Raw genomic sequence first — 10,813 nt, 5'->3', positions numbered from 1 at the left:
CCACTTGGCTTTCAAAATCTCCCTGGGTTTTTTTTTCTTTCTTTCTTTCTTTCTTTCTTTCTTTCTTTCTTTCTTTCTTTCTTTCTTTCTTTCTCATGCAATTTCCATAACCTGTTATTAAATTGGTTTATTTAATTTCTTTTTCTCTTTAGCTTTTATTTTTAGCTTGATCTTTAGCTTCATTTTTAGCCTAGCTATAACTCAACCTGATAAATCAAGTTACATGAATTTACTCTGCAACTACAGTGTGAAAAATGTAAAAGTTAGATTGGTTATAACAATCATGTGTTACTCCAGTGCTTTAACCACAAAGACAGCCTTCCTGAAGGGCCTACAGGTGTTAAGTGCTGAAATAGGGACCTGGATATTATAATGAAGAAAGCAGGTACCGGACAAATGCAGACTTGACTAGGTGGAAACCATCAACCAACTGAAGAGAAGAAATGGAGCTCAAATTCTGTTCACTTTGTGAATGCCACATATTGTGTCTTAGCACCCCTCCTTTGAAAGGAAGACAGGCATTTCTTTATGGATACCTAATGATGTAGATGCTTTTGAGACTTTCCACTTATTCCCTGCTTCCCTGAAGTCAGCCAGTGGAAGGAAGAGACTCCCTCTAGCAATAACGAGAGCAGCGGTTTCCCTCAAGCCTAACCGTTGAACTCTGGAATTAAGTCCCAGCAACCCAAATTCACCTGAGGCAGAGACAACCACCATTTCCTGAGGAGGCGGGTCTACACCCCAGCAAAGGGAATATGAAGTGGGAGCTACCAGAGAAGAGGCCAGAGCTTTCTGGCTCATTTCCCGTGACTGTCAGAAAGGGCATTCTGGTCATCATGACCTCCTGTCACTTCCTTGTGACCCGGTTGAGACCCACTGGACTCTGAGAAGTCCATCCTAAGAGCACTCTTTGCAGCCCACATTCTTCCCAATCCTGACCCTCTGGGCCCCAGGTGGTGTGCCATATCAGAGCTGCAGGAAGATAAATGGAGACAGGGGTTAGCCAAAGGCTTGAACTGGTGTGTAAGCCACTCCTCTTCATTCCCAATGACCCCCGAACTGAGGATGACCACTGGTGTCCCTCCTAGCATCTGCTGAAGCAGGGTTGCCCTCTACTGAGGCTGATTGAATTTAGTAAGGTAAGAAAATTCCCAAACAAAATTGTGTACAAGAGGAGTTGATATTGACTTAATATTAGCAATTCAAGGAGTGAGTAATAAGTTCTTCATACTAATTCTTAGTTATCTCTGCAGACGTGTTTTGAGGCTAGTAAATGGAACAGCACAACTGTTAGAGATAAAGAACAGGGGGTCCCTGGGGCGGACTGGGGAGATGGAACCCTTTATTACCTACTCGTTCCAACTCGATGCCGCGAGTGAGTGATGGGGGGGGGGTTACTTTACAATCCTTTTATCCATAACAGTATGTAAATATATACATTCTCAGCAACTCCCCATAGATCCTTATTTGGTTACATTAACAGCTAGGAAATGAATATTAACAACTACATTATTAATAGAATTATAACCTCCCCTGTTTGTTGTTTACAGAATTACTTCACAGAGCGCAGGCACATTACCTTGAAACCTACTAACATTCTTTAAAATATACCGTATGCAATTGAGGGAAAGAAGATAATGCTCTCTTCCCACCAAAGGCCTTGTGCAGGAGGGGAGATAGTTATTTTGTTAGCCTCATTCCCTGCGCAGATGGCCAGGAAGGGAGGGAAAGAAGAAAGATAACACAACTCTAACTAGAATTTATACCAAATACCAGAAACAAGGTTTGCCCGTGCCCTGACCCTGTTCCCTTTAGCTTAGGCCTGACCATTTGTCCAGCTTTTAACTCTTTACTCTCCTAAAACAACCTCACCGCCACAGTGACAGAATTTGTCCTCTTGGGCCTCACCTGCAGCGATGCCTCTTGATCGTCTTCATAGTCTATGTTATAACTTGGTTGGGAAACTTCACCATCATCACCATTGTGATCACTGACCACCGGCTCCACACCTTGATGTACTTCCTGCTGGCCAACTTGGCTTTCCTAGATGTCAGTGACTCATCAGTCACTGTTCCCAAATTACCATTCGGTCTCCTCTCCCAGCACAGAACCATCTCATTTAATGAATGCATCCTCCAAATGTTCTTCTTCAGTTTCTGTTTTTGTGTTGCTGGCTGTTGATCGGTATGTAGCTATCCATCAACTCTTACAATACTTGACTATTGTGAATCAGCGTGTGTGCATGGGGTTGGTGGCAGGGGTGTGGCTGGGTGGATTTGCTCACTCAATTGTTTAGATTGGACTGGTCCTCTAGTTGCCGTTCTGTGGTCCAAACATCCTGGACAATTTCTTCTGTGATGTTCCGCAAGTCATCAAACTGGCCTGCACCTACACCTACTTGGTTGAGTTGCTGATGGTCTCGTCATAGTCATGTTCATCATCCTGCTTGTTTTGTACATTGTCATCCTAAGGAAGATAAAGAAACATATCACGGACGGGAAGCGCAAGGCTCTGTCCTCCTGTGGAACCCAGATCACAGTCATGTGTTTACAATTCATACCCTCCATCTTCATCTGTGCTCGGACTTTCTGGAAATTCCCCCTGGACAAGTTGGCTTCCGTCTTTTTCACTGCAATCACCCCGATGCTGAACTTGATGATCTACACGCTGAGAAACGCTGAGATGAAGAAGGCCATCAGGAGATTGACGAGCAGAATCCTGTTCTCAAGGAAGAAACTATAAAGACAGAATTTATCATGGATGCTCTTTTATTTTCCATTTTGTAATAATTATCCCATATCATCTTCCCATCAGATTAAATTTTTTGTTCATAATTCCTATTTGTGACATTAGGGAAAAATGTATTGGTCAGCCTCTTTGCATGAAGTTTGTTTTCATTATATTCAGCTTCCAAATAAGGTATTAATTCCTAATGCATTCTACTTAACCCTGATTTGGGGATCTCTGCCATTTTCTCCATGGGAAGGATTGCCCGTTCTTTATGTCTCCATGCTACTAATGTTGATGGTTCTGTCCTTCTCCAGACATGAGCTCTTGCCACTAGCAATAATTGTGAATCGGCCCTTTTGTGAGTCTGTAACCAACTTTGTACTATAGCTATGAAATCTATAGGTGGTCAAACTTTAATAATCTTGAAAAATCTATTTAGTTCAACATTTCTAAAATGTTTTTATTCAACATTTCAACATTTCCTAAAATGTTGTGTTATTTTTGTCTGATTATCTTAGGGCATTGCCAGCATATATACAGACAGGCTGCTATTCCTCCACATTTTCTCTTGCGTTTATGACTCCATTTCTTATATATTTTCCTGTATTTAAGTAGAGTGAATTAACATAGATGAAGTATATTGTAATAATTTCCATGAATAGTTACACAAATGGATGTGTTTTTAGCCTTCCTTCAGATTTGTTGCCATTCTTCTAAGCGATATCTCTTTTTAGATTCTTTCCCAATTTTTCCATAAATGTGCTCTTGGCGTCTAGTGATGTCAGAATAAATTCATTGTACATGAGGATCTCACCTTTCATAGCTTCCATCAGCCAAGTTCCTTGCATGCAGCTGGGGTGCTTGAAGCCCTCTTCACCCCGCACAAGCTCCCTGTCTGCCACCCTCCCATTGTTCTTTATTTTAGGGACTCCTCACAGCACCTCCCCATCTTCCCTCCACTAGGGGTTCCATGTGACCCTCATCCTGGCCGCCTCCAATACCAGGGTCTCCATCCTTCTCCCATAGCAATGGTTCTGTGTATGCCTCCTTCCCTCCTCTCCCCATACCAGGGTCTTCCTTTTCTCCCCTGTGTACATCCCCCACTTCCACCTTTCCCCACATTTCCTCCTAATCCTTCCCCTAGGTATCTGTTTTCTTTCTCTAAGGGTAATGCAGGGTGTCAAGATGTTAAATTGTGTTGGGAGAATTGGCTGAGATGAGATTGAATATTGTTATGATAGAGGGCTTTAATGGTGACATAAGACAGTTGTACAACCTATTGACAATTGCAGAGGTGGTTGTAACCGAGGCTGTGCTAATCAGATTGCAGGAGCTCCTAGTCCCACATTTTTCCTCTTTTGGTGTCTGATTTTCCCCAAAATCAAGAGGGTTCTAGCCATTGGTGCCTAAAACATTCCCCTGAAATTTTGGAACCAATGAGATATGCTATTGAAAAGTTATCACAGTATAGACAGACCGACAGAGAAATAGACAGAAACGCTGTTGAGTTGAGTGTATGGCCGGCATAGACTTCACCAACCAGTGGGAGTCAAGCACTTTGAGGTGTCCTTTCCACTTATTAGTGGATCCATCCACGTTAACATTCTTCAAAAACTTGGGCTTTCTACACTGGATTATAAAGCATTCAATCACAAATAAGAAAACAGTGATACATTCATCTTTCCCATGTGTTCTTTGATGGTATTAATTTCCACAGTCAATACAGAGTTGTATTAATAACAATAACAATAAGTATGTTACTCATTTCTACCTCTGCATCTGACGACGTGAGCTGAGCCACACGAAAGCTTATGCCTGCTAAAATTAAATTTGTTAGTCTTTAAAGTGCCACAGAACTGTTGTTGTTTTTTTTTAATAAGTATGTAATTAATATAGAGTGGTATGCCTTTTTCCTCCTGTACTCTTCTTTCACTTCTCATGTGTAATTATGACACCATGGTTGTTTCCCTTTTGCATTGGTCCAAACTTTTGTTTGGGAGGGAGGGGGAATGAATGTGCTAAATTCTGTTAGAAGCAGACATATTATATGTAGAGCAGCTAAACAGAGTCATAGAGCTTAAGGGCAGAAGGGATCAACTGGTCATAGAGAGTCTGACCTCCTGTATATTACAGGCCATTAGATTTCACCTATTTACCCCTGTGTTGACTTCAATAACTTGAGCTTGGCTATGTTGCCCTTTTTGACCCAAGTGGTTAGCTGGAGTTCGGGGCCTTGTAACTTGCTCCAGCCAGGAGCAGAAAATGACCATAACATCTGCTACTTTCTTTGATGCAGTCTTGTTTATTTACAATTAATGTACAAATTCCTGCTTCTCTGAACACAGGAGGAACCAAAGACAAGGAAACGTTCTTAGTTTACAGACCCAAGCTTGCTTCATTCAGAATCGTGAGCCTAGAACCTCTCTGTAGGCTTCACCCAGAGTCAATCTTGCTTACAGACCTCTGCTTTGTTTTCTTCCTTCTGCCCTTGGTCTCTCCCTGTTTCTTGTCTAGTCTTTTTAACGCGTGTGCACGCACGTGCGCACACACACACACACACACCCTCCTCAGAACAATCAGCCACAGACATGGGCCTTTTTCTGTTCTTTCAATGTAATCTGATTTTCAACATGTGAAAATTGCCAAAACTAGTGGTATTTTGAAATGTCAGAAAGTAGATCAATATTTAGTGAATGTCTCACTCCCAAATATTGGCTTTTTCCTTCATGCATTCCAATTCAGTTTTTTAAACTCTTCATTTTGCAAACTCATCTGATCTTTTGATTTTTTTTTTCCTTTTTGTTATTTGCTGGGTTTTTTTTTCTTTTTTTTATTTGTTTTTTTGGTACAAAACCAAATTCTGAAATCTTGGACTTTCTCCATGGAAAGAAGCACTGGCATTTCCCTCTGCTGTTAAACAGCATTGCAGTGTTTGGAGAGAGAAGTGGCTGGGTCATTTCCAGGAATGGCCGCCAGATAATGTCATGCTCTCGGGGCTGAGGTCGGCACATCCCACCTGTTCTGCGCTTCTCCGGGTCTCTAACTCCGAGGGGGAGCTCATGTGATCCTAAAGCAGGCAGCCAAACATGAAGCAGAAATATCCTACTCGGAGTTTATCGCCAGTGAGGAAAGTCCATAATTCATCTGATGGGAGACTGTGCTCTTCCCTGCCTGCCATACACAGGGCCCCTTGCTGGGGTGGGATCAGTGCAGACCCTGGGAGCAGTGTGCCTGGGAATTAAGACTCCATTCAGATGCAAAGGGCACCTCTTAGCTGGGAAGGACTCGGGGGCTGCCAGTGCTGGGCAGAGGCAGGCTCTTGGGTCGGGCCTGGCCATTAGAATCATAGAATCATAGAATCATAGAATATTAGAGTTGGAAGGGACCTCAGGAGGTCATCTAGTCCAACCCCCTGCTCAAAGCAGGACTAACCTCTGCTATATCATCCCAGCCAGGGCTTTGTCAAGCCGCAGCTTAAAAACCTCTAAGGATGGAGATTCCACCACCTCCCTAGGTAACCCATTCCAGTGCTTCACCACCCTCCTAGTAAAAAACTTTTTCCTAATGTCCAACCTAGACCTCCCTCCCTGCAACTTGAGACCGTTGCTCCTTGTTCTGTCATCTGCCACCACCGAGAACAGTCTAGCCCCATCCTCCCTAGAACCCCCTTTCAGGTAGTTAAAGGCCGCTATCAAATCCCCCCTCACTCTTCTCTTTTGCAGACTAAACAAGCCCAGTTCCCTCAGCCTCTCCTCATAAGTCCTGTGCTCCAGCCCCCTAATCATTTTTGTTGCCCTCCGCTGGACTCTCTCCAACTTGTCCACATCCTTTTTGTATTGGGGGGCCCAAAACTGGACAAAATATTCTAAATGCGGCCTCACCAATGCCGAATAGAGGGGAATAATCATTACCTATGACAGTCCTGATTACTGCATTGGTGAGGCAGAAATGGAGCAGAACCACCGAGCCCCAGTCCCTGGGGGGGAGGGGAGGCTGACAGCCACCGATCACAGGGTGTGGTGGCTCGGAGTGGCCACGGCTGTGAACCCTCTGGTCTCCTCCAGTTGCCCTGAGAGCCACCGCCCCAGGGCCGACGCCTTCTCCTTGCCCTCTGCCTACTTCTCAGCATCTCTATTTTGTCCTCTACCACTCATCGGGGATGCTGGGTTCCTCTGGCCCTGGGTGGGGGCCATTAGTGGCCCCCACTCCACCAATGTATGAGGTTGGGTGGGAGGTCGGTGGCCCAGACTCCACCCATGGTGGACCACTCAGGACTGTGCTTTGGCCCAACTCTGGGTTCAATTTGGGAACCCCTGGTGTATGAAATGGCAGGTCAATGGCATTTTTCACTTAAACCAATAATATAGCAACATGACGCCATACAAATACCTTAGCATTTGTTAGAGACACAGGGTGGGTGAGGTGATATCTTTATTGGACCCACTTTGTTGGTGAGAAAGACCAGCTTTCGAGCTTACACTGGACTCTTCTTCTGACCTGAAGGAAAGCTCTGTATAAGTCTGATAGCTGGTCTCTCTCACCAGAAGGAGTTGTTCCAATAACAGATAACACCTCACCCATCTTGTCTCTCTAATACCTGAGACCAACATGGCTGCAACAACACTGCAAACACCAGTGTTTATTTCACTATTGGATTTAGGCTAGTGTCTTTGGACCAGAACCAGTCAGTATTAAACCAGCAATGTTGATGGAGCTACTTTGTATTAGCACAGGTTTAGCTGAGATCTCCCCTGTTCATCTCAGTTGCACTCACTTTCTCCAACCTACTGTTAGCCGCTCTTGGATCTTTGTGTGCATTTGGCCAAATCCTCGTCCCTTTGAAGAGATTGGCTAAATCCCAGTGACTTCAATGGGATCACAATGCACCTCCTTATCCAGTCTGATCGTCTTTAAGAAACGCTGCACACATTCCTCTTAACAAACCTGCAAACACAGAACACTTTTTCACCACAGGAAGAATGACATAGCATTGATTTACTGATTTAGGTTAAAATAATTTAAAATGTCTCTGTAAGGTGCTTGATTTCCGTAAGGGTTCTCTGCTGCCGCCTCTCCACTTTGGCCACCCTCTCTGTCACGAATGACTCCGAGACCCTCTTGTTCAGCAGCCAGTGCAGTTTATTTCCAGTGCGCAGTCCCACCACCTTCTGAACACATACAGCTTGGCTAGCTATCTCAGGAGCCTCTGCAGCCAGGCAGGTAGAGCTTCTGCTCCCCTTCCACTCCCTGACTTCTCCCTCCTCTCTTTCCCTCAGCTGGGCCTGTTTATAGCCCCTAGTTAATTACACATGCATCTGGCTCCCCATTGCCCCAATCAGGTGCAGGTGTTCCCAGCCAGTTCCAATCTACCTCTCACAGCTGGGGCTGTGGTAACAGAGGGCTGGCTAAGAGATTAGTGCCCATCACTCAGTTACAATTCCATAATACATCATTAATAACACAATAATATCCCGGCACTATTAACATAATTACTTTAACAAGAACTCAGCCATGCAGACACCTCTTCTGCATCCCTTTGTCCCTGTGGAAAGAAAACCTTCAGCTTTCTCAGAAAACCCTATCAAAGAGATGACACATGGGATGAGCCCCCAGTACATCATAGAATCACAGAAGATGAGGGTTGGAAGGGACCTCAGGAGATATCTAGTCCAACCCCCTGCTCAAAGCAGGACCGAGCCCAACTAAATCATCCCAGGGAGGGCTTTGTCAAGCCAGGCCTTAAAAACCTTGAAGGATGGAGATTCCACCACCTCCCCAGGTAACCCATTCTAGTGCTTCACCGCCTTCCTAATGAAAAAGATTTTCCTAATATCCAACATAGACCTCCCATAATATGAAAAAAATATTGACAATGCTGTCTAACTGAACACTCACCATCTCCCCAGGCACTGCCACCTTAAAACACCTAGAAGAAAGAAACAAATCAACCCACTTGCCAACTAGTTTAAAAAAACACTCAAAAACAAAGACAGACACAAAAAACAAAGAGCTATTGCACTGATACTCCAATCCATTGGGGGGGTTTTTACCCTGAAAGATAAGAAGAGCCAGAGACTCCATGAGATCCACTATAGACTTTGATATGGCTACTGATTCTATATACAATGTAGTCAGAGAGAATAGTGCTGGTGGCAGTATACAATCCTTTAGATAAATAGATAGATGGATAGATGGAATTTACTACTATAAATACAGCATTTTGCAGTAAAAAATTGCACAGCATGTTCTCATGGAGACAGAAATGTCATCAGTTGATTATATCTGTAAAGAAATGCAGAATGAAACCATGGTCATCAGGGAAAGATGGACCTTTCATTCTTGGTGAATAACCTCCACACAATCAGTTTCCTCAGGACAGCTTTGATCTCCTTGTTCCTCATGCTGTAGATGACTGGATTCAGCACTGGAGGCACCATGGAATAGAAAACATCCAGCACGAGATCCAGCCCTGACGTGGAGTTGGAGGTGGGTTTCAGGTAGGCAAAGGTGCCAGTGAAAATATACAAGGAGACCACAGTGAGGTGAGGGAGGCAGGTGGAGAAGGCTTTGTGCCGGCCCTGCTCAGAGGGAATTCTCAGCACTGTGGTGAAGATCTGAACATATGACACGATTATCAAAACAAAGCAGCTGAAGACTAAGCATGCACTAAGGGCAATAACCCCGGTTTCACTGAAGTAAGAGTCAGAGCAGGCCAGCTTGAGAAGCTGGGGAATGTCACAGAAGAACTGATCCACCGTGTTGCCTCCACAGAAAGATATTGCAAATGTGCTCCTAGTGTGCAGGACGGAGTAGAGTATACCACTGATCCAGGCACTGGCCGCCATTTGGACACAAGATCCCCTGTTCATCACCCTCTCATAGTGCAGTGGTTGGCAGATGGCAACGTATCGGTCGTACGCCATGACGGTCAGTATGGAGAGATCATCTGAACCCAGGAACATGAACAGAAAGACTTGGGTGACGCATCCAGAATAAGAAATTGACCTGGTGTTCATGAGGGAATTGACCATGGATTTGGGGACAGTGACAGAGATGGAGCCGAGGTCTAGGATGGACAGATTCATCAGGAAGAAGTACATTGGGGTGTGAAGGTGGTGATCAAGGGCTACTGCTGTGATGATGAGAAGGTTCCCCAGCAGGCCTGCCAGGTAAATCACTAGAAATGCCACAAAGTGCAAAATCTGCAGCTCCCGAATGTCAGAGAATCCCAGGAGAAGGAACTCGGTGACGGTGGTCAGATTGGACATTTTCTTCCTCAGCACATTGTGTCCTTTCTGCGGAGGGAAGGAAAGAGTCACGGATCAGGATTAGATTGTCAGAGGGAATGACCCTGATTCCCCTCTGAGTAATATCTCATGATGTGAGTATCAAAGGAACACAGCTCTCCTCACTTCTCTGACTAGGATTGGGGAGTTCTCTTCAGTGCTGACAATCGGACCACTAGAGAGACAAGGTGCGTGAGGGAAAATCTGTCATTGGACCCACCTCTGTTGGTGAGAGAGATGAGCTTTCAGTTTACACCCTCTCAGGATCTGGACCGCGATGTCACTTGATGAAATGCATTAAAGACTGGGACAAATTACAGCCCAAGACCACAGATCTAGCAAAGTTGGTGCCTCAGCTCTGATGGTCCCTCAAGCCGGCTTGTCTGTAATGATGCCTCCCACGCTCTGTGCACAGAAGACCTGCTAACAGCTTACCAGTTGGTGGATGGCACCAATCCCAGCTATGGTCTCATCTCTGGGTGATGATGAGTTACCGGCATCCTTCAGTTACCGCTGGGATGCGCCGTTTCCTTCTGTGGCTTTATGCATGTGCCATGTGGTCGGTGGCAGGCAGGAGACCTGGGTTCCCTTCTTGGTTCTGCTGCGTAACCTTGGGCCAGTCACTTCTGTTTTCTTTCTCTGCCTTGTCCACTTGATTATGGGCTTGGGGCGGGATATGTCTTATCACGCGTATGCACCGCTATGTACAGCATTTGTGCTCAACTGGCAGCAGTATTGCACACTGGATATGGTGAGAGGTCCCAGGAGGTCTGGATTCTAGTTCCATTGACCTAGTG

General features: G+C 45.0%; 1 protein-coding gene and 1 pseudogene across 1 annotated transcript; one reads left to right on the top strand and one right to left on the bottom strand.

The window, feature by feature from the left end:
- The first annotated feature begins 1,332 nt into the window (after window positions 1-1,332).
- LOC137151441 (olfactory receptor 4D10-like) lies at window positions 1,333-2,742 on the top strand (annotated as a pseudogene).
- Window positions 2,743-9,044: 6,302 nt separating this feature from the next.
- On the bottom strand, window positions 9,045-9,998 carry LOC137151430 (olfactory receptor 14A16-like). The gene has a single exon (XM_067545696.1). It carries the CDS (start codon window positions 9,996-9,998, stop codon window positions 9,045-9,047), a length of 954 nt encoding a protein of 317 aa, XP_067401797.1.
- Window positions 9,999-10,813: the final 815 nt, after the last annotated feature.

Source organism: Emydura macquarii, unplaced genomic scaffold (assembly GCF_026122565.2).
Source record: "Emydura macquarii macquarii isolate MOO-44397 ecotype Brisbane River unplaced genomic scaffold, CSIRO-AGI_Emac_v2 contig_205, whole genome shotgun sequence".
Classification (NCBI taxonomy): Eukaryota; Metazoa; Chordata; order Testudines; family Chelidae; genus Emydura; species Emydura macquarii.
This window is presented reverse-complemented; position numbering and strand designations above follow the sequence as displayed.